We start from the raw sequence: 27,844 nt of genomic DNA, 5'->3' as shown, positions 1-27,844 counted from the left end.
AATCACTGTTTAATCATTCTGCCACTGTAAGAAAACATTTTTCTAAATAATAAATAAATGATTTGCAAGTAAACTTTTGAAAACACCTTGTTAGAAATTGTCTTTATAGCTTTCTTTACAAATATATACAAGTGTAAAGCCAACAAAGCAAAAATACCCCAACCACCAAAAAAAAAAAAAACCCCCAAACAAAAAAACATTTCCTTTCAAATAGAAGGCTTAAATATATTTTGCAGTGATTTCTTTTTTCCCTGTGCTGAAAAGGTTTCTAACTGACTTCACCGTTAGCTAGCTCATTAAAGCATAGTAAAAAACATTTAAAATTTGTCAAACCTTTGTTATCTCGTAGAAGACAGTATTTTTCTAATTAAAATTGTCAATAAGAAATTCATTTCTTACCTTGTCAGAAGGTTTGAATGGATTTCCTTGTCCACTAATTCCACCACTGATACTAAATCCAAGGCCAGGATTCTTTTCTATTCTCACACAAAACTATGTAAAAAGATATAAAAAGGTAATCAAATTAGCTAGCAAAGCTAAATATTTTCAAATAACTGCATCCTAGTGGAAAAGATTCACATTTCACTTAAGTTCTTATGGTTAGCTTATGTTGACTTAGTATGTATAAGACAGTGTAAGCTCTAATAAAATGTGAAGCATTTCTATAGGCTTCAGTTATGATGAAAACTAGCTTGAAATTATCTGGACAAGAAGACATTAGTAAACACTTATTTGTTATCATGTACAAGACTAGATTTAACATTTAAAAGATTGTGCACAATCTTAGCTATCTGCCAAAAATGTACATGTGTTCAGACTGATTAGAAAAGATTATGAATAAATGAAAGAAGGCTTTCAAATGTCAAGTGAGGGAAATATGGCTATTTAAGTAAGTTGCCTCTGCTTTCTAGTAGAGTGACACAATTCATCTCCTCAGCAGATAATTCGATTGTTTAGATATATTCGGGCTTTAGTTTGAGAAAGGTGCCACAGCTTGAGTAAGGGTGGAACAAAGGAATAATTAAATGCTCAGTGAAAAGAGTTTTGAGCTTGACAGCAGCTCTTGGAGCAAGAGTTGGGGGACTTAGAAGAAGAAGGAAAACACTGTGAATAGGTCTATTTAGAGAAAGAAGCCAAGAACCTGGAGACACTCTGACCAGGAATGGCCAATAAATGTTCAGGACAGTCAGGGCTAGTAGCCGAACATTCTAGGTTATATTACCTCTCCAATACTCCAAGTCATCGATAAAAGTCTGTTAAACACAAGAGACCTGGGTTTTATAGTACTATGGGGAAATAATGGTATGAGAGTCCAGCTTGGGGTGAGGTTGCAATAAAGATGACAGCTACTACAAAAGGCAATACAAAGAGTATAGATCAAGAATCCAACGGAATGGAAATCAGTGCCAGGGATGACCTAGAAAAACTATAACAAACCTGAGAATTGTTGGAGATCCTGAGCTTGGGACATGAGTGGGGGCCATGGTGAAAATGCTGGTTCTCCATGTAAAGCAGTACAGAGTGACCTCGATGATTGAAAGACTTGGGACCAAGAGGCAGCATACTTTGGTTACATAGAGAAAGAAACCACTTTCATAACTTTTGAATATAGAACAAGTACTAGAACCAGGTGAACCAAGTGTTACCAAAGGTTAGCAGGCAAAGATTAATAGTTAAGAAAAAGATAAAAATAAATACATTAGCATATATTTTATTTATATAAGTATACTGGAAAAGTTATTCAAAAAGATTGAAAATTTTTGCTTTCTTCAGTACTTAATGTTTTCCCTTCAGCATTCTTCCTTAGCCTATTAATTTGCTTGTGGCAAATACAAATGCTTAAAATATTATCTATATTTTAATTTTCAAGGTACCTTTAATCCCAACCTGTTAGATAGTTCAAGGCAAACTGGATTCCTATTCCTGACTTAATTAGCACTTATTGTGAGTTACTGGAAACTGAATCAATTTGATTTGTTGGTTTAATGGGACTATCCTTAATTCACCATCATATTTCATAATGGTAAACATAATGTTTAACTATTACATAGTCTATTTGAAACACAAGAGCAAATGGTGGTAGAGTCATTAATGAATAGTTTCTAGATTATGAGTAAATGCAATTACCTCCCCTGTATTTTTATTTTAAAGACACATTTAATATAACCTATCTTTCAATTGAGCTAGATTTGTTAAAACTAGTTATTCTAGGGTGGTAGAAATTACATTTTATAACAGTTTATATTTATATGGTTCAATCTATGAATATGAGCATATAATAGCTTGATGTGGTAGGAAGAAATATTTTTTTTTTATTAAGTTTTATTTTGTCGATATACATTGTGGCTGATTATTGCTCCCCATCACCAAAACCTCCCTCCCTTCTCCCTCCCCCTTCCCCTCCCCCCCAACAATGTCCTTTCTGTTTGCTTGTCGTATCATCTTCAAGTAGTTGTGGTTGTTATATCTTTAACTTCATTTAGTATACTAGTTTATCTTTCTTATTTATTAATTAGAAAATAAGAAAGCAACCAATATGATTAAAGCTTTTTCTTTTGTGTTTCCCATTTATCTATGCATTTCTGATTAAGTTATTTTAAATTTGGGTTACATCTTTCTAATGTGAAAATTTCATATTGCACAACATAATATGTGGAAGGTTTATGCACTTCTGGCTTTCCTCAGACACTATAAAATCTGGAAGGAAACAACTGCAACAGATTTCATTTACAAAGTAAATTGCTGAGAGTAGTTTCCAGTTGTTCTCTTTTAAGGCAGTGACCATATCTATTTTATATTATTGTAAATCTGGAAGGCACTAAAAATCTAAGGAAAACAAATTTCATATGTTCCAAGTATATGAAGAATTGCCTCAATATATTTTTTAATAATAGAAATAATAAAAGAAGACACTGTGGTTTTATAAATGTGACAAATTCTGATCTTGAGGTAGAAGACTACTCTCAGACATGCTAAGGTATGGCTAATAGGTTGTGTCGTGACTATTTGGTCTCATACAGCATTATCAGAGAGAGTGTTCATCTCACGTATAAGGAGTTCCACCTGCTTGCTAAGGCCCAAAGAGGCTGTTAAATACAAGAGGAGGAAATACCTCACAGCTAAGAAGCAGTCTGAAATTAAGAGGATTAGCAAAGAGGAAATGCAGTGTTCGAGCAAAAGGTCAGGTCTAGGAGGCTTATTTTATGAGAATCAGTATTTCAATTTTCTTTTAAGAGACTGATTTCAAAGAATGGAATTTTTAGCTGAAAACATAAGCAATAGTCTGGGAATTAATGATGTATTTGCTTCTTTCAGAGTCTGCTTCCATCATTTGACTTTACTTGATACTTCTGGTCTGTGTTAATCTTACGCTAATTAAAATACTGGGTCTTATTTTAGAGAGGTCTTCATGATGAAATAGATTGTTATGTTGCAGTGAGCCCCTCTGAGGTCATAATCTATAATCTGTGGAAGGTAATGGTCTGATCTGGTCCCACAAGCTCTAAAACCCAGTAGCAGGAACAGAGGAAATAGCTGTGTGCGCATGCACACGTGTGTGTGTTCTGGGAGGTGAAATTCAGGATTAGGGAGTAGCATTACAGAAAGATACTTGGTGATGCTGTAATGAGTTAGGTTTGTAGTGACCGTTCCCTTTTCCAGCAGTATTTTATAAAGTTTTTAGTGGATACCTGTTGTTTCTGCTGCCCAAGATCTATTCATCCTTCTTCTGGTAGCTATACTTTAATTTCTCTTTGAAGAACTACCCACTCCCCTATTCTGAGCCTGTATGCTTTGGATGAGTCATGCTATCTAAACCTAAAACAAAGCACTGTGTCCCCTAAAAAATGTGATTGTTTACAGGATGGGCAGGTAACCCAAACATAAAAGGAGTAATAAAATGAAAATTAGGATTTCCAGGAAAGAGAATCTTGCTCTTTCTTGCTAGTTTTAAACCTGAAAAGATCTGAAGCTCTTGAAGCCATCTTTCTACCATGAGGGGAAAACTCTTCTGAGATAGGAAATAACCCATGGAGAGACAGGTCATGACTTCTGTTGATCCTAGCATTAAGTCTTATCTGAAGCATGCCCCCATCTCTGGAGTTTCAGCTTACATGAGTCAAACATTCTCTTTTTTGCTTAAGTCATCTTATTAGATCGAGTCATTTATAATCAAGTGTCCAGCTGTTAAAACATCTAGGAGAACTTTACTTATTTGCAACTATAAAAGAAGACTTTTCTTGTTGTCTTTTGTTTACAAAACTAATAATACACTTCTTTGAAGATCCTTTAGGAACTGAAACAGCAAAACCTCAAATATTCTATACCATGTGAAATTCAAGGTAAGTTTTTGACCCATTGGAGGGTTTTTAATGTCTGAGACATTAAGGAGGAAGCTTATAACTAAGAACATTTTACTTCTGAGGCCATTTCCAGGCCTGAACCCTGGGAGTATTATCATAGAGAAGCTCTGTTAAAGAGACATCCACATGTACACAGTTTTTTACACAAATAGGACATCTGAATTATCTCCTTATATCTAATATATTCTCTCTTCTTTGACTAGAATGATGGCTGCACATAGCACTCAATTAAATTTTGATTGAATAAATGAATGAATGAAATAATTTGCATGCACAACCAAGGATAACTTAAAATATGTATCATCAAAAGTATATGATGGCTCCTTATGAAAACATGATGAGTTTTAGAAGGTGTGACAATTTTTCAGAGGGCTTCAATTATTTAATCAACTACTTTGCAAAAAAAATTATAGCTTTGAAAATGAAAATTGTTGCAGAAATCATGATTTATGCCTTCATTACACAAATACTTATTGATTCTATACAAAGTACCAAACAGGTAAAAAAAAAACCCTTGAACTCATGGTACTTACATTCGAATAAGGAAAACAGATAGTAAACATAACAAATAATTTCAGATAGTGAGATGAGCGGTGAAAAAAAAAATAAAGTAGGAAAGTTAATTAGAGTGATTGATTGAGGGTGAGGAACTTTTTTTAGATAAAGTAGAGAAAAAAAGCCTCTCTGAGTATATGACATTTGAACAGAAATGTGAATGATGTAAAGAATCAAGCAATGTACAATAAGAAAAATAAAAAACTATTCCAAGCAGAGGGAACAGCAATTGTAAATGTCCTGTAGATGGATGGGTCTTAATAAAGTCCAGAAACAAGATGGCGTAATGATAGACAATGTAATAGAATTGAGATTCCAGAAACAAACCCTAACATTTATGGTTAAATAATTTTGACAAAGGTTTCAATGTAATGCAATCGGGGAAAGAATAGTTTCTTTCAACAAATGGTGCTGGAACAGGATAGCCACATGCAGAAGAATAAATTTGTACCCATATTTTACACCACACACAAAAATTAACTCAAGGTAGATTGTAGACCAAAAACGTAAGCCCTAAACTATAAAACTCTTTGAAAATATAGGAGTAAATCTTCATGATCTTGGATTAGGCAGTACTTTCTTAGATATATAACCAAAGGTGATAAAAGAAATTGGTAAGTTGGACTTCAACAAAATTAAAATATTTTGTGCTTCAAAGGAGATCATCAAGAAAGTGAAAAGAAAACCCATAGAATGTGAGAACATATTTGTAAATCATGTATCTGGTTATGGTCTTGTGTTCAGAATATATAAGGAACTTTTATAATTCAGTAATAAAAAGACAAATAACCCAATTAAAAAATATGCAAGGAATTTTTATAGACATTTCTTTAAAAAAGATATACGAATGGCTAATAAGCACATGAAAAGATGCTCAACATTATTAGTCATCAGATAAGTGTAAATCAAAATCACAATGGGATACTACTTCACAGGATGGCTATAATAAAAAAGACCAGCAATAAAAAGTAATGGTAAGGATGTGTGTGGAGAAACTGGAGCCCTCATGCATTGCTGGTGGGAATATAATATGTTATAGCTACTTTAGATAATAGTTTCGCAGTTTCTCAAAATTCTAAACATAGCATAATTACCTTATGACTCAGCAATTTCATTCATATGCATGTACTCAAGAAAAATGAAAACATACATCTATGTATAAATTTTACATGAATGTTCATAGCAGCATTATTCATAAAAGCCAAAAGGTAGAAACAACCTAAATGTCCATCAACTAACAAATGGATAAGCAAAATGTGGTATATCCACATAAGGGAATATTATTTATCAATGATATGTAATAAAATACTGATGCATGCCACACTTAGTGCATTATACTATGTGAAAAAACAAGTCACAAAAATATGCATATTGTATGATCCCATTTTTATTCATTGCCCAGAATAGGCAAATATAGAGAGACAAAGTAGATGAGTGGTTGTCTGGGTCTGGGAGAGAGGAGTATGAAAGTCACTGCTAATGGATATAAGGTTTCTTTTTGTAATAATGAAAATATTCTAAAATTAGATGATGGTGATGGTTGCACAACTATATAAATATAATAAAAACCACAGAACTGTATACTTTAAGCAGGTGAACTTTATGGTATGCAAATTATATCAATAAAGCTGTTAAAAAAACAAGATCAGGATGACAGAAAACAGCTAAGGAGAGAGTAGAAGGAGATGGTGGGCAAGGGACAGATCTGTATGGACAATATGCCATAGTAAGGATTCAGAATTTATTCAAAAATTTTACAGAGCACTTTAAGTGGAAGAGTGACGGATATAATTTATGTTTTGAAAACGTCACTCTTGTGTGAATAGATTGAAGGAAAGTAATCTGGAAGAAGAGAAAGCAATTAGGAGCCTTTTGAAATAGGGAGTGAGGCTGTAGCTGACTAAGATGGTAGTAATTCAGTTGATGAGAAGTGGTAGATTCAGGATACCTTTTGATGGAATTGCTGTGGATTGGATGTGGACTGTGAGAAAAGGAATCAAGGATCTTTGGTCAAGCGCAGGTGAATAGGAGGGTCATTAACTGAAATGGTCTGGGAAAGAAGCAGTTTTAGTCGGGGCAGAACAGGAAAGTGACAGTTCCTTTTGACCAAGCTAAAGCTTGAGAAGTTCATTGGACATCCAGGTTGAGATGTCAACAAGTAGCTTACTGCATATACACATCTGGAGTGCAGAAGAGAGGCCAGGGCTGGAGATAGAAATTTTAGCCATCCAGCCTGGAATGAATGAGGTCATCTAGGGGAGAGTGTGGATAGGAAAGATAAGGGAGTCAAGGTCTGAGTAGTGCATCACTCCAACATTTAAAGGTCAGGAATAGAAGGGGAACCAACAAAGAAACTAGGAAATAATGGGTAGTGTTATAAATGCAAAACCAGCAGAATAATGGCAGCCAAGTGGAGAAAATATTGTAAGAAAAAAGTCAGTCAAACCACATGGCTGAGAGGTCAAATGAGACAAGGATGGAGATTTGACTACGGAACTTGACAGAAGCAGAGAGAATGCTTCAAGGTATTTAATCTTGGAATTAAACTTGCTGCTACTTTTAGCTCCTGGTTTTATGGGTTATTATAAAAGACCACTGATAGGATAAAAGTGCTGTGCAATTATAAGGTATTATAATTTTTTTCTTTGACTTATTGCATAGCCATACAGAATGTATAAAACATCTATGAATTTTTCAAAATTTCTAATGAGCTGTGTAATAGGCTTAAAAAGGTAATAACTATAAAAATGTAGAAATATTAACATTCAAGAATAATTAATATTTTTTGAAAAACTGATCCTTCCTCCATTCATATCTTTTTCTGTTGTGAATGAGGGATGCAAGTCCGGTTGATATCCCTAATTAAATCTTTTGAAAAGATGTACTGATATCAAGACTGATGGATAAAATCCCCTGATGGAGCATTTTCTAGGTCTTTCAGAAAAAATTAGCTGACTCTGGATGTATCTACGAAATAGAAACTCAAATGCCTTTTTAGTCTATAAATAAATGTTAAAGCTTATTCATTTTATTTTCTTCATTTTACACTTAAGGAAAAACAAGATCATACATATTTTTAGTGGAACACCGAGGGAAGTCTTTTGATTCTTACTGCAATGTTTACTGCATTCTACCATGCAGCTGCACACAACTTATAAAGTCAATTGGTAGAATTTGTGGTGTTGAGTTACACTTTCTTTGTGTCAAACTATGAATTATAAGTTTAGAGCTGCAGCATTATTTTGATGACTGGGGAATACAATTCTATAGGGGAAATATTTACAAACAGCAGGATGAAGTATGGGATGTCCCTGAAATCATTTGAGTAAGTCACATACATTAAAACCATTTTAATACCTATTTTTAACTATCTTTATTAAATGATTGCCTTTTAATTTAAAAACCTATAATTTAAATACAGCAAATCTTTCCAAGTTTTTTTTTTCTTACATCAATCAGTATAATATAGTTTTCTTCACCTGCCCCCAGTAGATGCAAACCTCACCTGGGACTCTTGTGTGATCTTTGGGCAAGTGACCAAAGCATCTAATCTAAGAAACATGTGAAATCATGTCTCTCAGCCAACTGCTTCATGTATGCCACATATTATTATGTATTAAAATGATTTCTTCCAGAGTAGACTACAGCATCTCCTTCTGGGAAGGTTTTGGAGGTCCCTCCACCCCCCGAATATAATGAATGTACATCAGTTTGTATAACTCACTGAGACTGATTCTAAGGTGATCTTACAAGTTCTCTTTCAGGCACAGACGTTAGTTCACGTGTATATTTGCAGGCACTGGCAGGAGACAGCTGTGGAGCTCCTACCATCCTGATATGTTAGGGAATGTTCTTGTTTAGGGCAGACATAGACTGGAGGGTATATTTTTCCATTGTTTTACTCTTCCAGTGTGAACTTACTCTTGACCTGTATGCTTGGCTACAGTGCAGCCGGTAACAGTACGTAGTGCAGTAGACTCATGAGACTGGGTTCTAATCCAGCTCAGCTTCTAAATAGTGAGTGGTGTGACCACAGGCAAGACACTTCTCCTAGTCTTAGTTTTCTAGTCAATAAAATACAATCTGCTCTCTCTGTACCGTAGCATTATCAGTTAAATTAAATCAGTTAATACATGAAAGGTTTTGAGAGGTTTCAAGCAGCGTGCTGACATTTTTCCTTCTTATTTCTGCTTTAGTATCTGTATGTTCTAACATATATAGATAAATATGTCTTGCATTATAAATTTTAAAAGGTAAAAAACAACCTAATGTTAGTTTCTTTTAAAAATATTCAACAAGTTATGGACAATTTATGTATGTTTTTAAGTAGTGATAATATCAATATGTTACTCAGCTGGTGAGTTGTTGAGTTACAGATTATCTAAAGCAGTGGTTCTCAACCCTGGCTACAAAGTAGAATCACCCGTGGGGTTTAAAAAATTCCCATTACCCAGATCACATGCAGACTAATAAAGTGAGTTTATTTAGGGGTGAAGCCAAGGCATCAATACTTTTAAATCTCCTGAACATATTCTAATGTACAGCTAAGGTTGAGAACGACTGATATGAAGTATTATTATACTGCAAGGGGAGGATAGGGTGGCAAAGGATCTTTAAGTTTCTTCACTTGGACTGGGAAACAAAAGGAAGTACTAACAGAATGGATATGATGGTTAAGAGTTTTTCATGTGGAATGGGAGTCAAGCCTTCAATTACTGGCTGTTTTCTTCATTTTTTTACTTAATATATCTCTGACTCATTCTCTATTATGCTTGCCAATAATCTAAATAGCTTATGTATTAAAATCACTTTTCCAAGTAAAGTCCCCTGATAAAGAGCTTCAAGTAACATGCAGATAAGTTTTTGGCTTTTTCTGTTAAAAAGAACAGTAGAAATTAGATTTGCTGGCTAGCCACAAAAAAAAAAAAAAAAAAAAAAAAAAAAAAAAAAAAAAAGAAAGAAAGAAAAAATCAGATTTATAGTCTACAGGAATTAATAACTTGAATCTGGATAGTACTTAAAGATTTAAAAATCACTTCCATATATTCAATTTAATTTAACCCTAGAATTGAAAACAGTTGAGATTCATTGTCTCTGAAAAATAAACGTGTAAATAAGTGCATTCAAGTCAACTTCTAAGTTCCTAGATTCCTTATAGTGATGGATGGTTTTAAAGTTTAGGTGGTTTCATCACTAAGGAGGAACATCGAAGGTTACTAAGTGCTTCTTTATGGCTAAACAAAGTTAAATATTCTCTTTAGGTCACAAATGACATTCATTTTAATTCATTCAGTATTGTCAGTGGTAGTAGCATTTATTATGTATGTTCATAGCTATATGGAACTTATTTTAATCAGATTAAAAATACACTAGTTCTATTCCACCCAACAACCTCAGAATATTCATTCTTCTCAGCAGCACATGGATCATTCTCCAGGATAGATCACATATTAGGTCACAAATCAAGTCTCAATAAATTCAAAAAAATTGGAATTATCCCATGTATCTTCTCAGGCCACAATGGATTAAAACTAGAAATTAATAACAAACGAAACTCTGGAAACTATACAAACACATGGAAATTAAACAGCATTCTACTTAATGACATATGGGTCCAAGAAGAAATCAAGCAGGAAATCAAAAAATTTATTGAAACTAATGAAAACAATGATACATCATACCAAAACCTGTGGGATACTGCAAAAGCAGTATTGAGGGGGAAATTTATTGCATTAAACGCTCACTTCAGAAGAATGGAAACTTGGCAAGTGAACAACCTAACACTTCACCTTAAAGAACTAGAAAAACCAGAACAATCCAAACCTAAAGTTAGCAGACGGAAAGAAATCATTAAGATCAGAGCAGAACTGAATGAAATTGAAAACCAAAAAACTATTCAAAAGATCAACGAATCAAAAAGTTGGTTTTTTGAAAAGATAAATAAAATTGACAAACCATTAGCATGGCTAACAAAAAAAAGAAGAGAGAAGACTCAAATAACAAAAATTAGAAATGAAAAAGGCGATATTACAACTGATTCATCTGAAATACAAGGAATCATTCGAGACTACTATAAACAACTATACGCCAACAAATTTGAAAATCTGGAGGAAATGGATAAATTTCTGGACACACACAAGCTCCCAAAACTGAACCGTGAAGACGTAGAAAATTTGAACAGACCAATAACAATAAAGGAGATTGAAGCTGTTATCAGAAGGCTCCCAACAAAGAAAAGCCCAGGACCAGATGGATTCACAGCAGAATTTTACCAAACATTCAAAGAGGAATTGACACCGATTCTTTACAAACTATTCCAAAAGATTGAAACAGATGCAAATCTCCCAAACTCATTCTATGAAGCAAACATCATCCTGATACCAAAACCAGGTAAAGATATAACCAAAAAAGAAAACTACAGGCCAATATCCTTGATGAATATAGATGCAAAAATCCTCACTAAAATACTAGCAAACAGAATACAGCAACACATACGAAAAATTATTCATCACGATCAAGTGGGATTCATCCCAGGGATGCAAGGTTGGTTCAACATATGCAAATCAATAAATGTGATACACCATATTAATAAACTCAAACACAAGGACCATATGATCATCTCTATAGATGCTGAAAAAGCATTTGATAAATTTCAGCACTCATTCATGACAAAGACCCTCTATAAGTTAGGTATAGAGGGAAAGTATCTCAACATAATTAAAGCCATATATGCCAAACCCACTGCCAATATCATCCTGAATGGGCAAAAGCTGAAAGCTTTTCCTTTAAGAACAGGAACTAGACAAGGATGCCCACTCTCACCACTCCTATTCAACATAGTGTTGGAAGTACTAGCCAGAGCAATCAGAGAAGAGAAGGAAATAAAGGGCATCCAGATTGGAAAAGATGAAGTCAAACTGTCCCTGTTTGCAGATGACATGATCCTATATATCGAACAGCCTAAAACCTCTACAAAAAAACTGCTGGAATTGATAAATGATTTCAGCACAGTAACAGGATACAAAATCAACACACAAAAATCAGTAGCATTTCTTTTCTCCAATAGTGAACATGCAGAACGAGAAATCAAGAAAGCCTGCCCATTTTTACAATAGCCACCAAAAAAATACAATACTTAGGAATTGAGTTAACCAAGGAGGTGAAAAATCTCTATAATGAGAACTACAAACCACTGCTGAGAGAAATTAGAGAGGATACAAGAAGATGGAAAGATATCCCATGCTCTTGGATTGGAAGAATCAACATAGTGAAAATGTCCATACTACCCAAAGTGATATACAAATTCAATGCAATCCCCATCAAAATTCCAAAGACATTTTTCTCAGAAATGGAAAAAACTATTCAGACATTTATATGGAACAATAAAAGACCATGCATAGCCAAAGCAATGCTGAGCAAAAAAAATAAAGCTGGAGGCATAACACTACCTGACTTTAAGCTATACTACAAAGCTATAATAACCAAAACAGTATGGTACTGGCATAAAAACAGACACACTGACCAATGGAATAGAATAGAGAATCCAGAAATCAACCCACACACTTACTGCCATCTGATCTTTGACAAAGGCACCAAGCCTATTCACTGGGGAAGGGACTGCCTCTTCAGCAAATGGTGCTGGGATAACTGGATATCGATATGCAGGAGAATGAAACTAGATCCATACCTCTCACCATATACTAAAATCAACTCAAAATGGATTAAGGATTTAAATATACACCCTGAAACAATAAAATTTCTTAAAGAAAACATAGGAGAAACACTTCAGGAAATAGGACTGGACGCAGACTTCATGAATACGACCCCAAAAGCACGGGCAACCAAAGGAAAAATAAACAAATGGGATTATATCAAACTAAAAAGCTTCTGCACAGCAAAAGAAACAATTAAAAGAGTTAAAAGACAACCAACAGAGTGGGAGAAAATATTTGCAAAATATACATCTCACAAAGGATTAATATCCAGAATATATAAGGAACTCTAACAACTTTACAAGAAGAAAACAAGCAACCCAATTAAAAAATGGGCAAAAGAGCTAAGCAGGCATTTCTCTAAGGAAGATATACAAATGGCCAACAGACATATGAAAAAATGCTCAACATCACTCAGCATTCGGGAAATGCAAATCAAAACTACACTGAGATACCATCTAACCCCAGTTAGGAGGGCTAAAATCCAAAAGACTCTGAACGATAAATGCTGGCGAGGTTGCGGAGAAAAAGGAAGTCTCATACATTGTTGGTGGGACTGCAAAATGGTGCAGCCTCTATGGAAAATGGTATGGAGGTTCCTCAAACAATTGCAGATAGATCTACCATATGACCCAGCTATCCCACTGTTGGGAATATACCCAGAGGAATGGAAATCATCAAGTCGAAGGTATACCTGTTCCCCAATGTTCATCGCAGCACTCTTTACAATAGCCAAGAGTTGGAACCAGCCCAAATGTCCATCATCAGATGAGTGGATACAGAAAATGTGGTACATCTACACAATGGAATACTACTCAGGTATAAAAGCGAATGAAATACTGCCATTTGCAACAACATGGATGGACCTCTAGAGAATTATATTAAGTGAAACAAGTCAGGCACAGAAAGAGAAATACCACATGTTCTCACTTATTGGTGGGAGCTAAAAATTAATATATAAATTCACACACACACACACACACACACACACACACACACAGAAAACCGGGGGTGGGGGAAGAAGATATAAGAACCACAATTCTTGAAGTTGATATGACAAGCAAACAGAAAGGACATTGTTGGGGGGGAGGGGGGAGGGAGAAGGGAGGGAGGTTTTGGTGATGGGGAGCAATAATCAGCCACAATGTATATCGACAAAATAAAATTAAAAAAAAAAATAAAGACAGAGCATTATAAAGGAAACCAACGATATTAAAATACAGTTATCAAAAAAAAATACACTAGTTCTTTAGGTCGCACAAAGGGATACAGAAATATGTTTTTGTTTATAGTCAAACTTTTCATTTGTTCACTAGCTTTTACTTTTCAAAGCAATTGGAAATATTCCTGTGAGCTCACATCAATATTCTATCTGCATAAGGCAGTTCTATAGTTCTGAATTATAGCTCAAGCAGGTTTAATTACCATCACTTGACAGAAGAGGACATTGAGGCCACAGCAGGCAGGTGTTCAAGATCATGTATTTAATTTAACAGTAAGACTGGGACACAGAACTTGGGTTTTGGGTCGGACAAACGTAGGTTAAAATTCCAGCTTGACCAATTATGCCTTCTGTAAATTACTTATATTCTCAAAGCCTTGGTTTCTTCATTTGTAAAAAGGAAACAAGATTATTGTGAGGATTCAGTGAAATAGTACATGTAAGCAGGACCAATTATATAATTAGTGGGGCCTGGTGTAAATGAAAATGCAAGGCTCCTTGATCAACTATTATTAAGAATTACAAGATACTAATGGCAGAACATTAATCCAAGTGTGGGGCCCTTCTAAGTGCAGGACCTTGTACAACTGTATGGGTCACAGGCTCCTGATGCCAGGCCTATGCATAAGATACACAGTGCGAAATACATGGCGGGCAATCAGTGTTGTCTCTTCCTTTTCTAGTTTGATTCAGACTCATTTCCCTAAATAAAAATATGTGCATTTATTGTAATTAGATTTTTTTCACCTGTAGCATTACAATAAGTGATTACTTTTTTTTAAAAGTAAAATTCCCAAGCTCTACTTTAATAGAAATTGTTGTGTTTCATCATGATGGGTAGTCTTTCTCTGTACTACATTTATGGTGTCTCCTCTCCTTGCACTTAAAAATGTTGATTTAGGTTTTTTCCACGTGGTACTTGACCAGATATAACATTGCTGTTACAATCTTTTAAATGGGTTTTGTTTTTCTTTTTATGGCTTTATCAATGTACCACTAGAAATGTCTTATTAAGAGAGAGTGTTTTGATTTATATGCCCAAAATCCACATTAGAAATTTTATTTTACCTTAATGGTCTTTGTGCTTAAATCACTATAATTTTCATGTGGAACTCCATATTATATTCCTAATTTTTTTTCCTTGTTAAATTTGGAATAAAAGTCTTGATTTAAAATGTACACATTCACACATTAGAGGGGTCTGAGTTTTAAAAGAAATATAACTTAGGAAAGTAAAAAATGCATGAAATAGTTTTTTTGTGAGAGAATATTACATAATATCCTTTAGCCTCTTTTTACATTTTTTGTTTTGCTTGTTTTTCTATCTGTAGACTAAGGAGGTTGGGACTGATAATCACTAAGTTCTCTCCAATATGTAAATTCTCAAAATCATGTATTTTTATTTCTATACTCTCAGGGTCAGGCTTTCTCTCTCTGTTTGTGTGTGTGTGTAGAATCATATCATTTGACCCACAAAAACTTTCTGAATGTTGCTGGTGGGTGTTGATGTTCTCATTTTATGAGGAGAAAAATAGAACCTCAGAAAGAAAGTTAATGACTTGGCTAGGTTTGCATGGCTAATAAAAGTAAACATGAAACTGGAACTCCAAATTCTGAGATCTAATCCTAGTATTCTTTTTCTTGAATGCTATAGAGATAAATGAAGTGGAAAGATTAGGAGAAGAAAAAGAGATGAAAGAAAAACAGTGTAGTAGTCAGTGGTGTGTTGGAAAATGTTTAGCAGCTGGTTGGGGAAGGGAGAGTGCCCTGATTTGTAGTGTTAGCTGATTTCCATGGTGTAATTATTCCACAATTTTGACGTATTACATGATGTCACTGAAGGTGGAATTGGGAAGAGATGTGCACAAAAATGGGCCAGTCTGAGCTGGCTCCAGCATGCCACTAGTAGTGGACAAATATTACACTGAATTGTGAAAAAAGTGTTAAGAAACTGTCTTCAGATTTATAACTGGGGCTGGGGAGGAACATAGTTTGAGATCATTATTAATTGTTTAAAGGGTCTTTGGGGTTTCTTGGTCACCCCAAAGTTTTAATCTCAGAATTGTAGACCATTTCAACCTGAAACCAACACACATAAAACTGGAAAGAAAAAAGGAATTATATTTGTCTTCTCCTTAACCTAGCCATTGAATGCTTAAATTTTTCTCTCTGTTTGAAAGGAAACTGATGTTATCAAGGCTGCGAATCAAAACATTTGAAAGCTACTATAAATATATTCTCTGAAAGAATCATGATGTTTTTAAACTTAATACACATGAAACTTTAAAACTTAGTAATCCTCTCATTAGTCAACTTTATACAATGTATGTATTTTTTGAGAAATAGTGTTAAAATGGCCTTTAAATTTAGGGTTGTGGAATAACTGCATGCTAACACTAAGCCCACTATTCAAAGTAGGTGAAGATAGAGGGCATTGATCTCCAAGGATTTTTAAGTACATTAACTCTGGGAGAAAAAAAATATGTAGCTACTAAAAAGAATAACTAAATCAGGGAATTGGAGTAAAGTTATGATATTGTGGGGGAGTAGATACGAACAATTTTTTAACCTCCTAAGCTAAGGCATTGGCAAAGCCTAATTTAAAACTTTATTAATTTTTTAGAATCTCTGGAGAATTAAAACCTCACGTTATTATCTGATTAAAGTCACCTGTCTGGTTTATTACACCTTAAATCCAACACTTGGCCTAGATAAAGGCAGGAAAGAAAGAAAATTTTCTTCAAAAAAGTATCTGTGACTCTGAGAACGATTAATACAGAATCTCAGCTTCAAGAAGGATATTAAGAAATAGAGAAGATGTAAGCCAGGCACAGACAGACAAATACCACATGACCTCACTCATATGTGGAATCTAAGGAAAATAAAAGTTGATATTATAGAGGCAGAGAATAGAACACTGGTTACCAGACACTGGGAAAGGAAAACAGGGACAGGCTGGCCAATGGGTACAAAATTACAATTTCATAGAAATAAGTTCTGGTGTTCCACTGCACAGTAGGATGACTATGGTTAACAACAGTTAAGTTTTGTATCTTACATAATAGCTAGAGGAAAGGCTTTTGAATATTTTTGCCACAAAGAAATGATAACTGCATGAGATGATGGATACATTAACTACCCTACCCTGGTCATTATACAACATATATATGTATCAAAATATCAGATTGTACCCTGTAAGTACATACTATTACAATGTGTCAATTAAAAAGAATAGAGATGGTTAAAGCAGTTGGAATCCAAATGATAAATGGCTGTTAACATATAGGAAAAAACTGGAGATGAAGTTAATCTGTCTGATACTTTTAGAAAATAAGGTGAGGTAATATGTATAGCTTTGAGTAAACAATCATAAAGTGAAAACCTTATAAATCATATTAAGGAGTTAGTGAAGTCAGTGGGAGCTTTGCCTATCTGAAGAATGAAATAAGAGAAATTAGTTTTATGAGAGTAAGATGTTAATGTCTTACTTTCTAAGCTTAATATAACTCAGTAGATGAGATCCCATTCGGTTTTCTGGTTTTAAGGAAGAGAAACAGATTCTAAATGGAAAAGAAAATCCTAATTTTAGGTAGGTCAGAAGAGCGGCAATTTTTTTTTCTTACATGGCGTTATCAGTAGCTTTTGAAGCATGTCAGAAATATTTTTCTTCTGTTTTTAATAATTTTCCTTATAGCAAAACTTTATCTTTGTACTATTCAACAATCAGAAGATAGGACTTTAAAAAAATTCTTCCCACAAATAGAGGGGAATAATTGTTTATTTTTCACACTCTTAATTTCACCAGAGGACTTAGTAAGTATAAATCCACCGAAGCTCTTTACAACATTCAAAAGCTGAGCTGTAGAGCTAAATTGGAGTTGGGAGCGGGTAAGAGAGGGTGTAAGATAGTAGTGGAAAAACTATTCTGACCCATCACTTTTTTCTTATGTCAAATGAACATTTTACCAACCGTAAATTCCTATATGTTGTAGTCCTTAACCACTGAAAATGGTAAAATGCTTCAAAAAGTGCTCTACCTCCACACGGTGACTGCATTATATGTCCTGGACCACATTAATGAGGGAAGGTAAGCCATGGATTCTTTGAACTTTCTTGAAAAATTCATCAATTATTAGAAAACTCTTCTTACCTGCTCTGGATAGCCATCCATACTCCTTTGCCCTTTAGTTTGAATTAAGCACCGTCCAGGCTGAGGTCCCCGGGTGGCCTGTGAAGAGGGGATCTGAATAGGCAATGGTGACTGAAATTGCTGGATGGTCACTTTGTTTATATTTCCCTCATATGGCTGCTGCTCCCGGCTGCGATGCTGAAGACTTTGGGACCCCATCAAAGTCTGGATGTGGCTGCCTGCCTGTGGAGAAGATAATCCATCAGGCAAGGATTCATGGTGCTTAAAGGATGTGATTAAAGTAGAAAACACGTACAGAATACCTCTCGGGTAAAGTGGCATCATTTGGGCTTTCAGCCACGGCTGGAAAGGATAATGAAGAAACAGTAAGGGTCTGCCTACTGCAGTTTGTGAAAATGTTAATATTGAAGCAAGGTTGTATTGAATACACCTGCAGTCATTTGGTGGCTTGCCAAAGATTATTTTAACCTCCATTTTAAGGGAACAAAAATCAGTCTAAAAAATCTCAAGAAGAAAAGAAAGTCACAACTTAAAAATAAAGCAGAGATCTATCTGGCATTTCATATTGAAAAATACTAAAGAGAGAGATGTAATATATGTAACATCAAAAGGAAAATGATAGAATCTGTTTCCTAATTATAAAGCAAAAAAATTGAATTCCTTATTTTCTTTTATGCCACATGTGCATAGTAAGCTTGTTCAGGTAGGTATAACCAATATTTATTAATTTTCTACATTATTAAATCAAGAGTTTGGTTTTTGAAATATGTAAATTACATTAAAAATTAGTCATGTGATAAATTGCTGTGCATATCTGCAAGCTGAGACAGCACCAGATATGGACAGGTCTTCAAAATGAGCTCTGCATGCAGAAGGTTATCTCATCATAGGCTTTCAGAGTGATTTACTAGTAACTTATTTAAAGTGATAATGATCATTTCTCAATCCTTACAGGAGGAGGAGAGAAGCATGTTCACTGCAGTCTCCCATCTTTAAATGATATGGTCATATACCTGCTTCTTTGTTCATGCCTATTTTCTCACCTTCATACTGGTACCAGATCCTTGAGTCATTCTACCTGATGTCTTTTCTATCAACTAAGGAGTTTGTGGGCTAACGTATAATATACCTTTTTAAATTAAGAATGGCTTAATATGGAGGTCTAACATGGGAAATGAATGCTTATTAATCATTTAAAACATATATTTTAGTGCTGTGCTTGGTACTTCACCCACTACTACTGAAGGATCTGAGGTTTTACTTTCTGAATTCATTCTTTTTCCTGCTGATCTATAAGGGTAGGTAGCTTGGAATTCAAAAGTGAATTTTATCATAGAATTCAATAGCTAGAAAAGCTTGTGAATTTTCCTGACTAAGCAAGATTCTTGATTACTATGAAAAAGTCAAGTTGGACAAATAAAGGGAAAGTTATTAAACAAGTATTTAAGGAAGAGATTAATTTTAATTATTTTAAAGTTCCTAAAGAAGAGCCACATAAAAAACAAAGAAACTACAATGATAATAGAAAGTCATTTGAAGAGGAAAGGCAGATTACTGGATTCCAAACAGGAGGTCATTTCAAAAGAAAATATTCAAAATTATTATTTGGCAATATATAGGGCAAAATAAACAACCATTTGATTATATTTTAGATGTCCAACTGAGTATCTTGGTATCATGTACAATTTTTTACATTGAAAGACAGCAAAGATATTCCAGTCATGAGAAATTAGAGGAAACGATTTAAAAAAGAGTTTCAGGCTAGACCAGCACAATGTGAAAACAATTATCAATCTAACACACTTAACCAGTGATCAAAAAACTATAACTTCATAAATAACAGCTAACATAACCTCATAAAAAGCAAACATGTATTTCTCTATTGCATCTTTTCTCTTCTCAGGAATATTAATGAAAGGAGAAGTAGCAACCTTTCCAGCCATTCTAGAAGACTTAACACCCGTCTGGTCAAGTGTTTCCTTATCGCAAATTCAATTATTTCCTGCTTCCATGGAATTTTATTTCCCTTCTTTGGCAGGAGAGGAAAGCCATGATAAACCTAGTATCATATTTTGAACTATTTTGAATGAACTCACTGGCATGCTTAGTTATATAGTTAGAGAAAATGGCTTCCTAGAATTAAAGCCCCAGCTTGTGGAGGCTGTCTGACTGAGGTTGACTGGCCTGGCTTATTTACATCTGCTTCTGACCTCCACTGGTATAATATTCATAGGTCTTCAGTCAGTGCTTGAACCAATGGGACAGAGAAAAACTGGAAGTTCAATTGAAAGTGATCTTATAGATAAACAAAGAAGTTTTGCACACAAACTTAGAAGGATCCAAAACATAACTTTGGTACCATGATGTATAATTTACATGAGATAATTAATAACCACTGCTTACTGATTACTTTATTGACTAGAATATTCCAGTAATGGTCTATCCAAGGGTAAAAACTTATTTCTCTATATTATAAAATTGTAATAGCCTTTTAGGCTTATTTATCTGGTTTCTTTTTTCTTCTGATGGGTCAGTCTGAACTCAGGATTATGCTGATTTTGAACTCTTTGAGGGAAGCACCATATCCTACTGTTCTTAATGACTGATAGTAACTGGTCTACCATCCAAACACTGGGTGCCAAAAAATATACTAAAATACTTTACATATGTTATCTCCTTTAACCTTCACAACAGCATTAAGAGGTAATTATTACTATCAAATTTACTGAGGAGGAAACCAAGATTGGAAGAGGTTAAGTAACTTTTCCAAGTAATTTGTGCAACTGGTAAACTGGCAGGACCGGCATTTGAACCAAGGCTGTGTATCAAAGTTAATGCTCTTAAACACTACGTTATACTGCAATCCTCTTCCCCCAAAACTGGCACCCTCCTCCTAACAGTTAAACCATGAATTGAAAAGAAACCATAAAAAGGAACAAAAAGATCGGGTTGTTGAGGGAGGGTATAATCAATTTATTTAGCAGATCTTGAATTTACCAAAGGGCCATTCCGTACTTACTGAATTAGATCTATCATCTATTTTAGATACTATGCATATAACTTCAAGCTTCATAGTTAAACAAATAGGATGTTGCTTTCGTATTTAGTAATCTTTCCATTACTATGAAGTAATAGGGCTCATGTTCTCAGATGGCTTGGCAAAACAAAAAGTGGGCATGGAAGGAACATGCTGTAAAGTGATTCTGTTTTCAGCAGCAGCAGCAGTAGCAGCAGCAGTTCTTTCATTCTTTCTTGGACTGTAGACTGTGATGAATGGGGATGGGGAATGACAACTATAGAAACCAAAGAACTAACACCAAATTTTGGGTAAAGTTAAAGACAAATGACATGAGACATCTAGAAGGACAAGTATGGTGCAGAAGGACTATAAAGAGGAAGTTTTTTTTTTTTTGACTGGCACAAAGACTTGAGAAAAGTAGTATGGATGCTCATGATGATGTACAGAGGACTGATGAAAAGGTAGAAAAGGGAGAAAATGTCAGAGACTGGATTTGTTCAAACAGAGGGTTAGCTATAAGAACACTGATTCATACTGAAGGGGAATTTCAACATGAAGCTTCTTTAAAGCCTGTGCTACACATTTTGAATGATAAAAAGAAATACAGAAGCTTTGGCACTTGTTTGGAACTTTTAAGGGGAGATTGAACAAAGTAACATGTATTTACAAAGAATAGTAATGGAATATGGTGTTTTCAAGTTGATCCAAAAACGGTTTTTCAAACTGTTTGTCAAAAACAGTTTGTCAAAGTTAGCACGGAAAAGCTCCATTATCTGTAGGACCCAAGGAAACATTTATGTCAAAACCACAGAAAAGAAATATTGATTAGATACCAAATGGCACTGTTCATGCAAAACTCATCCCACAGCTAATCAGTCTTATTATGTGGAAACCAGAAGTTTCTGGGAGGTTTTGTATGATATAAAAGAAATGGCTTTATCAACTATAAAAATACCTTGGTTCATACTGTTCTTTTAGAAAAGAGTGTTGGACTGAGAAGTATATTACCCAAATTGGTCATCTGTTTTACTACCCATCTTGGCTCTTGAACCACTTGGACTTGTTTCCAAAAATCAAACACAGCTTCAAAGGATGGCAATTTATGCCACTGAGAGTGTTCAAAAAGACACGATTCATTGCCCATATTAAGTCCAATAGAGTTCTAAACATGCTTGAAGCAGTGTAGACAATACAAAATCATCTGTAAATGATAACTTAGTAACCGATTTCCAGGAATCAGCACTCATTTAAATGAGTTAGTTTCAGTAATTTTGAAAAACAACAGCAAAAAACCCAGTCCTATCACTTTCTGTTCACACTGTATATTCTAAGATACCATGTTTACAAAAAATAATGCAGGTTAGTTTTAAAAATAGAGTCAATAGGACTTCTGCTTCTAGGTAAATGGAGTAGATGTACTTTTCCCTACTCCCTCCATTAAGTACAATTATAATCTCAGAAATTATATATAAACAAATATAAGATGATTCCAAAAAACAGAGAGAGGAAGGCAGAACAGCTAGGGACCAGGGACCAAGTCACAACATGGTGGCAAATTCCATGGGTTTTATTTTTGTGTAATATATCCCAGACTTGGAGCTGAAGAAGTGGGTAATCTGAGATTTAAAAAAAAATCTTTTTAGACTTTTTTGGGCTATTTCATAGATCACCCACAGTATACAATACTGTTTCCTTAAGGCAGAAAATCATACTCAGTTCCTCCTAAGGTCTATATCCTAGCCTATGTCAATTCCTATCTTCTAAAAAACTGTAAATACAAGTGTACTTCAAAAAGTTCAGGAAAAATTACAATTAAAAAATAGTAAGAATCTTTCCATGAACTTTTAAAATACCTACATATATTAAACTATGATACATAGTATAACATCATGAACAGACCATTGACCTAAGAGTTAGGGATCTAAGGCTTTTGTTTAAACTGTGCAACTAATCACAATAATCTAACATCTCTGGACCCCAATCTCTTTGTTGATTAATTGAGAGGGCTCCATTGACACTTAGATGATAGGATCTAATAAAAATAGTAAAAAAAGGGGTTTTGCTGGGTTTGGGGTAATATTTTGATTATAGATTATCCTACAAATGTCACTCGCTGAACTGTCTACCCAATTATAAGTACTTTAAAAGAATAAATCAAGAAATCAAACCATACATAAAAAATCAGGAAAAGCTCACTGATAAACATTCCAATTTTCTCCACAGTAGTTTATTCATGGCCACCCACAAATGGCCTCATTACATTAAACAAAGCATCCTGTATTGACAAGCCACAATACTGCACTGTCATTTTCAAATTGTCTTTAAAGTTTATTGAGAAAAAAATACACACATACACACACTCCCCAAAGTTAAAGAGTTATATGGAAAGTATTAACTGAGTTGCAGCTTGAGGTTGATTCAAAGGCATACATCTTTGTGGTTTAGACCACCTGAGCCACTGTTAAATTAGAATGCAGGACAGAAACGGTTCTGTCTTGAAGACAGAACCGGTTCTGTCAGAAGTGGGTAATCTGAAAATGCCAACAGGTGCCAAAAAAAAAAAGTCCCAACAAAACCTTCCATCTTTAGCCAAAGGATCAGGAAAGATGCAGCCTAGCAAGACATAACAGTTTTAGACAATAACTGCTCTACTATAGCTGAACACCATAGAAAAAACCGTGGCCCCATCTCAATACCAGGAAGGCCAAGTGGGGAGCCTAGACTTCTACCCTCATGAGGATATAACAAGGCACACCAATACTTCTTCTGGGTGGTGTGGGAAGGCCACATAAGTTGCCACAGCATTTATCCCCATCAACCAGTGATAAGTCCCCCCACCACACCCCTCCACTCCTGTAGTATTAGTGGATACCACAGAAGGAGCTTGGATTTCTACTCCCACCCAGCAGCAAGGAGGCACCCCTCTACTTTCCCCCTGGGGTGGTGCCAGAAAAGGCCTAGTGGTAATGAGGCTACCTCCACCAACGTATTAGTGGATACCATATAGGGAACTGGAATTTCCATCCTCACTTAGCAATAATGAGGAGACTTTGCTTCAAGTATCATGGAGGCTGAATGGGAAAACCAAACTTCTGCCTCTACCTAGCCATAACAAGGCAGGACCCCAGCCTTCCCCAACCGAAGTGGTGTCAAAAAATCCAGCTAAAACAAAAGGTCTAAATAAGATCCAAAGTTTTATAACATAATATGAAAATATCCAGGTTTTAATTGAAAACCATTCATCATACCAAGACTCAGGAATATCTCAAACCAAATGAAAAAAGACAATAGATAGAGGCCAACACTGAGAGGACAAAGATTTTAAAATTATCTGATTTTTAGGCAGTCATCAAAAAAAAAATGTTTCAATGCACACTTAAAAAAACGAAAAAATAGAAACTAACAGCAAAGAAATATAAAGTCTCAGCAAGGAATTAGAAGATGTAAAAAAGAAACAAATGGAAATTTTAGAGCTAAAAAACACAACTGAAATCAAAACTTAGTCAGTGGATGTGCTTAAGAGCAGAGTATAGAGAACAGAGGAAAGAAACAGCAAACAGAAAGATAGGATAATAGAAATCATCCAGTCTGAATAATAGAGAGAAAAAACACTGCAAGAAATATGAGCAGAGTTTCAGAGATGTGTGAGACTACACAAAAGTTCTAACAGTCATTTATCAAAAGGAAAGAAGAAAGAAGGTGGGGCTGAAAAAATTACATGAAGAAATAATGGCTGAAAAATTCTGAAATTTGGTAAGAGACAAAAAGTCCTACAAGTTCAAGAAGCAGAGGGAATCCCACATAGCTTAAACCTAAAGAAATCCATGCATCATAATTAAATTCTGAAAACTAAAGATGAAAAAATCTTGAGAGCAGACAGAGAAAAATGACTTTACCCACAGAGGAAAAACAATCTGAATAACAGTGGATATCTCATCAAAAACCATAAATGACAGAAGCAAGTGGTATAATAGTTTTCAAGTGCTGAAAAAAAAGAACTGTCAGCCCCAAATCCCATACCTCAGGAGATATACTACGTCAATGAAAGGGAGATCAAGACATTCTCAGCTGAAGGAAAACAAAGAGATTTTGTTGCTACCAGATATATCCTAACATAATGTCTAAAGGAAGTTCTCTAAATAGAAAGGAAATGGTAAGAACAAAAAACAAACCTTGTATCATTAGGAAGAAAGAAAGAACACAGTAAGCAAAAAATGGTAAATACAATGAGTTTTCTTTCTCTTAAAATTTTGAAATTATGTTTGATAATTGAAGTAAAAATTTACGGCACTCTCTGATGTGGTTCTAAATGTGTACAGAGGAAATATTAAAGAAAATGATGCACAGAGGAGGGTGAAAAGATGAAAAGGGAGGTTAGGTATCTGTACTTCACTTGAATTCGTAGATGATGACACCAGTAGACTCTTGTAAGTTAGGTATATATAATCTAATACCAGGAATGACCACTAAAAAACTATGCACAGTGATACACTAAAGACACTATAGACAAAATGAAATTCTAAAAAATGGTCAAGTAACCCAGGAAGCAGGAAAAAGAAACCAAAGAAGCAAAAGCAGAGAAGAAAAAATTAAGCTGAGACAAACCTTAATGTATCAATTCTTACTATAAATGTGAAGGGTCTAAATACATAAATTAAAAGATATCTTGGCAGAAGGGATTAAAGAACATAACCTAATTATATACAGAGTACAAGAAATCACTTCAAATATAATAATATGGGCAGGTAGAAAGTCAAAGGATCTAAAAACATATATTTTGCAAATATTAATCAAAGAAAAAGAGAATTGGCTATATTAATACCAAATAAAGTATACTTCAGAGCAAAGAAAATTTACCAGACAAAGAGCGATTTTATATAATGAAAAAAGTGCCAGTCCACTAAAAAGACACAGCAGTCTTAAATGTGTACACACTAAAAAACAGAACTGCAAATATATGAAATAAAATTAATAGAACTGAAGGAGAAATAGACAAATCCAAATTATAATTGAAGATTTAACACCCTTATCTCAATTTTGTTTATGTTCACTGGTTTATTATAAAGGATATTACAAAGGAAACAAATGAAGAGATACATAGGGTGATGAACGGGGGAAGGAGACCTCACTCTATACCAACATCTGTTCTGATTCATCGGATACCCCGAAGTCTATATCCTAATTCTCCCTGGCTTCAGGATGATCTCCCACATTGTAACCTACTGCTCAGTCAAGAAAGAACCATTCAGGTACATGGGAATAGTTTGAGCTATAATATCAATTGGTTTCCTAGGCTTTATTGTCTGAGTGCATCATATATTCACAGTAGGACTAGACGTGGTCACCTGAGCATACTTTACATCAGCTACCATAATCATTGCAATCCCCACAGGTGTAAAAATATTCAGCTGACTAGCCACACTACATGAAAGCTCCATGCCTTCCTTGGTTGTGCCACCCTGTGTCAATAATTGATAGAAAAACTAGACTGAAAATTATCAAGAATATAGAGAAACTCAATGATATCATCAACATCAATTGACACTTACAGAATACACATTCTCTTCAAGTTCCCATAGATTATTTATGAAGATAGACCATATTCTGAACCAGAAAACAAATCTCAACAAATTTAAAACAATTGAAATTTGTATAGACCATATTCTGAACCAGAAAACAAATCTCAACAAATTTAAAACAATTGAAATCATACAGAATGTGTTTTGTTTTCTAACTGCAATGGAACCAAACTAGAAATCAATAACAGAAAGATTAAAGAAAATATCCAAACACTTGAAAACTAAACGACACATTTCTAAATAATTCATTGGTCAAAGAGTAAATCTCAAAAGAAATAAAAGAATACATTGAATTTTATGTAAATGAAAGTATGACATATCAAAATTTGCAGGACACAGCTAAAGCAGTGCTGAAGGGGAAATTTATTGCACTAAATGCATATATTATTAAATAAGAAGCCTCAAATCAATAGCTGAGCTCCCTCTTCAAAAGCCTAGACAGAGGAGAGTAAAGTAAATCCAAAATAAGCTAAAGTAAGGAAATAATAAAAAGAAGAGTAGAAATCAATGAAATTGAAAATGAATAACAACAGACAAAATTAATGAGACACAGAGCTGTTTCTTTGGAAAGATCAATAAACACACTTCTAGCAGGACTGAAAAAGAAATACAAAAAGAAGACACAGATTACTAAAATCAGGAATGAAGCAGGGGTTATCACTACAGACCCTGCAGATATCATAAAGGAAATAAGATAATACTACAAACACCTCTTCACATATACATTTGAGAACTTACATGAATTGGGTCACTTTCTTGAAAAACACATTTTACCACAAGACACTCAATACAAAATAGATAATCGGAATAGCCCTACAACTATCAAGAAATGAAATCTGTAATTTTAAAACTCTCAGGAAAGAAATCTCCAGGCCCAGATGATTTCACTGGAGAATTCTACCAAACAGTGTACGTAATAATTAATATCAATTCTACACAATCTCTTCCAGAAAATAAGAGGAGAAAACACTTCCTAATTTATTTTATAAAAATAGTATTAGCACAATAACAAAAAAGCAAAAAAAAGGAAGGAACAAAAAGAAAAGAAAACTACAGATCAATATTCCTCATGAATATAAATGCAAAAATCCTTAACAAAATATTGGCAAATATAATTCAGCTATATACAAAAAATTATACACTATGACCAAGTAAAGTTTATTCCAGTGGTACAAAGCTTATGCAATATGTGAAAATCAATTGATGTAGTGTACCATATTAATGGGCACTAGAAAAAAAATCATGT

General features: G+C 34.4%; 1 protein-coding gene across 2 annotated transcripts in view; it reads right to left on the bottom strand.

The window, feature by feature from the left end:
- The window catches only part of LRRC7 (leucine rich repeat containing 7), a 422,920-nt gene that overhangs the window by 30,783 nt on the left and 364,293 nt on the right, over nt 1–27,844 (bottom strand). For both annotated transcript variants that reach the window (XM_063104407.1, XM_063104408.1), the window contains 2 exons: nt 18,001–18,222; nt 400–492 (listed from right to left, as the gene is read on the bottom strand). In XM_063104407.1, coding sequence (XP_062960477.1) covers nt 400–492; nt 18,001–18,222 — 315 coding nt within the window. The remainder of the gene's footprint in view (nt 1–399; nt 493–18,000; nt 18,223–27,844) is intronic.

Source organism: Cynocephalus volans, chromosome 8, assembly GCF_027409185.1.
Source record: "Cynocephalus volans isolate mCynVol1 chromosome 8, mCynVol1.pri, whole genome shotgun sequence".
NCBI classification, from domain to species: Eukaryota; Metazoa; Chordata; class Mammalia; order Dermoptera; family Cynocephalidae; genus Cynocephalus; species Cynocephalus volans.
Note: the sequence above shows the minus strand (reverse complement) of the source record. Positions and strands in the feature narration are given on the sequence as shown.